Genomic DNA, 5,044 nt, shown 5'->3' with positions numbered 1-5,044 from the left:
GCGCCACGGACCTAAAGGGTACTGGGGCGAGCTGAGACTTCCACCCACTGTGTAGAAGCCGGTGTCGCCGCTGCCGTCACAGGCGCTCCAGGAGGGACCGACGAGGCGGCGGGTACGGTCCCCTCCGGTCGCTTCCCCGGGCTGCGCTCGGGTGCGGGGGTGCGGCCGGCGCGCTCCGGCGCGGAAGGAAATCGCCCCGCGCCCGCGGGCGGAGGGCGGCGGGGAAGAAAGGGGGAGGGCAGCAAGGAGGCGGGCAGAGGGGCCGGCCGCCTGGGCCAGGTCGTTTTTGAATGGTTTGGGAGGACGAATTGTTAGACCCCGAGGAAGGGGGGTGGGGACGGAGAAAGGGGGGGCTGGAAAGCGGAAACTTTCCTATAAAACTTCGAAAAGTCCCTCCTCCCCACGTCAGGCCAATGACACTGCTGCCCCCAAACTTTCCGCTTGCACGGGAGGTATAAGAGCCTCCAAGCCTGCAGCTTTCGCCCAGCTCCCAGACACCTCGCGGGCTCGCCGACACCGGCATCGTTTCCAGGAGGCCGAGCGGGGTGTGCGTGCGGCCGTTGGGCGCCTTCTTTTTGGACCTCGGGGCCATCCACACCGTCCCCTCCCCCTCCCGCCTCCCTCCCCGCCTCCCCCGCGGAGATCCTCCCTGTCCCTCCTCCCGCTCCCTCCTCCGCGGGCCGCACCGCCCGGGCCGGCGCCGCGCGCGGGGGAAGCTGGCGGGCTGAGGCGCCCCGCTCTCCTCCTCTTCCCCGGGCCGCCCTTCTGCCCCGGGCCCGCGAGGCCGCACGTCGCCGCCCGAGAGATGATGCAGGACGTGTCCAGCTCGCCAGTCTCGCCGGCCGACGACAGCCTGAGCAACAGCGAGGAGGAGCCGGACCGGCAGCAGCCCCCGAGCGGCAAGCGCGGGGGGCGCAAGCGGCGCAGCAGCCGGCGCAGCGCGGGGGGCGGCGCGGGGCCCGGCGGGGCCGCGGGCGGGGGCGTCGGAGGCGGCGAGGAGCCTGGCAGCCCGGCCCAAGGCAAGCGCGGCAAGAAGTCTGCGGGCTGCGGCGGCGGCGGCGGCGGCGCGGGCGGCGGCGGCAGCAGCAGCGGCGGCGGGAGCCCGCAGTCCTACGAGGAGCTGCAGACGCAGCGGGTCATGGCCAATGTGCGGGAGCGCCAGCGCACGCAGTCACTGAACGAGGCGTTCGCCGCGCTGCGGAAGATCATCCCCACGCTGCCTTCCGACAAGCTGAGCAAGATCCAGACCCTCAAGTTGGCGGCCAGGTACATCGACTTCCTCTACCAGGTCCTACAGAGCGACGAGCTGGACTCCAAGATGGCAAGCTGCAGCTATGTGGCCCACGAGCGGCTCAGCTACGCCTTCTCGGTCTGGAGGATGGAGGGGGCCTGGTCCATGTCCGCGTCCCACTAGCAGGCGGAGCTCCCCACCCCCTCGGCAGGGCCGGAGACCTAGGTAAGGACCCGGCGCCTCTGCGCCCCTTCGCCGCTCAGGTGGCAGGCAGATTGAAGGCTGGGGTGCGGCTCCCGATCCACCTGGCCTTCCTCCCCGTCTCCCACTCCCCTCTCCGCTTTCACACCCGACCTGGCACCGCCACCTCATCCCCCCGCGTGTTCCTGGAAGGGAGCTCAGTCCCGGCTAGGGAGAGGAGGATGCGCCCTGCTGCGGGGTGTGCGTGTGCGTGAGTGTGCGTGACAGGAGGGAAGACTGAAAAAGATTCGAGGGTCACGGGTAAGGACAGCCTTGCCAGCGCCTCTCTTTCTTTTGGCTTTAAGTTTTCGTTCTCCTTAAAACAAATGTTTCCAAATTCCACCTCCTCCTTCTTTCCGCCCACCCACTTCCTCTTGCCCTTGGGCTGAAATCCTTCCAGGTTGTTCAGCGCAATTTCTCCGTGGTGGTGATAAGAACAGTGCTCACTAGTTTTACAAAACAGCCACAGAGACCTAAACAATAACCAACTTTCCCCCCTCTGGGTTTTTGCAGATGTCATTGTTTCCAGAGAAGGAGAAAATGGACAGTCTAGAGACTCTGGAGCTGGATAACTAAAAATAAATATATATGCCAAACATTTTCTTGGAAATTAGAAGAGCAGAACCCAAATTCAAAGAAACAGGGCGTGGGGCGCACTTTTAAAAGAGAAAGCGAGACAGGCCCGTGGACAGTGATTCCCAGACGGGCAGCGGCACCATCCTCACACCTCTACATTCTGATAGAAGTTTGAACAGTTGTTTGTGTTCCTCCTCTTTTTTGTTGTTTTTTTGTTTTGTTTTGTTTTGTTTTTGACGAAGAATGTTTTTATTTTTATTTTTTCATGCATGCATTCTCAAGAGGTCGTGCCAATCAGCCACTGAAAGGAAAGGCATCATTATGGACTTTCTCCATTTTAAAATGGTAACGATCAGAGGAATTTTAAGAACACCTTTAGAAATAAAAATATTGGGATCAAACTGACTCACAAAATCACAGTCAGTTAATTCCTTTTTTCATTCTTCCTCTGAGGGAAAAAAAAAACTTAAAATAACAAAAAACAACATTCTATTTATTTATTGATGACCCATGGTAAAATGCAAATAGATCCGGTGTCTAAATGCATTCATATTTTTATGATTGTTTTGTAAATATCTTTGTACATTATTTTTCTGCAATAAATAAATATGATTGAAAATTGTAAGAACCTTAAAGTTTGGTCTATATTTTTAAAGGATTAAGTTGGCAGTAAATACCTGCTTGTTTAACTCTGGAGACACCCAGGAGGGTGAGAGGGCATTAATATAAACAAAGCAGTGAAAACCTCAAACTAGTTATTGACAGGTAGGGGCATGTTATGTAGCAAGACAGCTTTATCATTATTCCCATTTGGTGTTCAGTGAACTTAGCATCTCTCCTTCATCTCTTATCAGGTCCCCAGACAGCAAAAACTTAATAGTTATTCACCTCTCTTGCTTATATTTTGAGAATGCAGTTGTAAAACAGTTAAGCAAATAAGCAGTATAAGTCAGCACTATTTTCTCTTGTTACTGTGTGTTTTTGTCATGTTCTCCACACTTTATGAGGATTTTTAAGTAATAGGTTTATTTCAATGAAAGTATGCATAAAGTGTTATAAAAATTACCTATCTATAGATAGATGTGTGTACTCACATGTAAATGAATACAAATGTATAGAAAATAAAGTTTAATTCCACATGAAAGAGAATTCCACTTATAATTTCCTTAACTTTCTCTCACGAACGAGAATGACATTTAATGTCATTTGCTAAAACAAAAAGTCAAAGTTAATGTTTTCCCATATTGATACCCATTTGGAAAGCAAGCTCCTTATAAGCTGCTCCATACAGCTATACAGAAAACAAGAATCTGAATTTTCAGTATCTTCAGTAATTATTGGAACAGCTGCAATTTTAAATGCTATAGCTGTTCATTTTCTAGTCAGTTCACTAGCAAATATATTTTGCAAAATTTATCCACAGAATTTTTCCCTGGTTACTTATGTATACAAAATCGGATTTAGTTAAGTAAAAGTGTAACATGGACAAATGGTACATGACTTTTTATTTCATTCTAGTTATTTCTGGGCAAGAAAAATACTAGCTTTTATAATGAATACCACTAGAAATAGTTTGTATCACTAAGTTCGTCAGTTATATCCAGCTTATTGCCTTCAAGTATAATTAGGGATGTATTCAAACTGGAAAATAATTTTGCTGCCTAATTCAAATAATGACTATGGCAAATGTATGACTCAAAATAGTGTTTGCTCAGCTCTGGTTGAGGTTATTATATTACCTGAAGGTTCCCCTCTTTTTCACACATCATCATAGAATGCTGACATAACAATATTGTAAATTTATTATTGTAAGTATTTCAGACCATGTTTTGCAATAAGGAACCTGTAGAATTTACTTATACCAAAATATTAGTGAAAGCTTCAGGAAATGCTTTTTTAGATTTTTATAGTTCTTTACAAAATAACAGGACAGAAACTGATTATTTGTGGAGTGTATGTGTGTGTGTGTGTGTGTGTGTGTGTGTGTGTATGTGTGTGTAGAACAGAAATGTAAAGAAGGATGCCCTAGAAAATGAGGGAGGGCATCTAGAAGGTGATTTTCTCTTCTGTGTCATCGAACCACCTCCATTTTCTAAATTGTTCATGGAGGAATCTTGTTACTAGCTTGGTCTGACTATTTGATATTTCAGATTTCTTGACGTACATCAGAATGGAGCTGACCATCCAGGCCGAGAAGGTAATTCCGATCTTATTTCTGATGATGTAGAAACTAAAAGTTTCAAAAAAGGTAGCCTTCCATTTGCCTTTTTTCTTTTTTTCTTGTGTGTGTGTGTGAGAGAGAGAGAGTTCTCAACTTGGGAGAAAAGCAAATGTCACATTTATGTTGAGTAATACTAAATACTAAACTGAAGCTAATATTTTTCTTGAGATTTTCAGATGAATGAAAGAAATGTGGTGAATAGTTTTGCTTTGAGTGAGAAGGATTCACAGTGGAAAATATTAACTATAAGAATCCAGTTTTCAGCTTGCCAGACTATTTTCTATATACCCAACTTCCCCCATCCCTTACACACCACAACTCCAATTCTGCTTCAGAACAGAAATGAAGCACTGTGTTTCTATCCATGTTTCCTATTTTCATCTCATTTCATGTTTATTACCTATTCTTATTTAAAGGGCATTTACGATGAATTACCTGTTTCAGAAGTGAGAATTTAATGTGGTATCTGGACCCAGGAGTCTTTCCCTTTAGCCAGAATGTATCAGTGAAGGGAAAGTATTGTATTAAATTGTCTTGGATGAGTTCTAAATAACTGACTAAGAACGTTTCCTCTGCTGTGCACATGATCTTTTAATCATGGTTTTAATTTCGTTGGATTGATAGGCTTCAATCATAAGAAAGCAGTACACTTCTGTTCCCATTACACACATTTCCCCTCTTTTTGCACACGCTTGCTAACAAACACATGCACAAATGATAATTTATGCACAGTTGCGAGAGCAGAAAGGCACACAACCTGTGTACTTCTCCCCCAC

General features: G+C 47.4%; 1 protein-coding gene across 1 annotated transcript; it reads left to right on the top strand.

The window, feature by feature from the left end:
* The first annotated feature begins 715 nt into the window (after positions 1 to 715).
* TWIST1 (twist family bHLH transcription factor 1) lies at positions 716 to 2,675 on the top strand. The gene is made up of 2 exons (XM_061166312.1): positions 716 to 1,456; positions 1,985 to 2,675. Exon 1 carries the CDS (start codon positions 806 to 808, stop codon positions 1,412 to 1,414), a length of 609 nt encoding a protein of 202 aa, XP_061022295.1. The 5' UTR covers positions 716 to 805; the 3' UTR covers positions 1,415 to 1,456; positions 1,985 to 2,675.
* Positions 2,676 to 5,044: the final 2,369 nt, after the last annotated feature.

Source organism: Dama dama, chromosome 18, assembly GCF_033118175.1.
Source record: "Dama dama isolate Ldn47 chromosome 18, ASM3311817v1, whole genome shotgun sequence".
NCBI lineage: Eukaryota > Metazoa > Chordata > Mammalia > Artiodactyla > Cervidae > Dama > Dama dama.
This window is presented reverse-complemented; position numbering and strand designations above follow the sequence as displayed.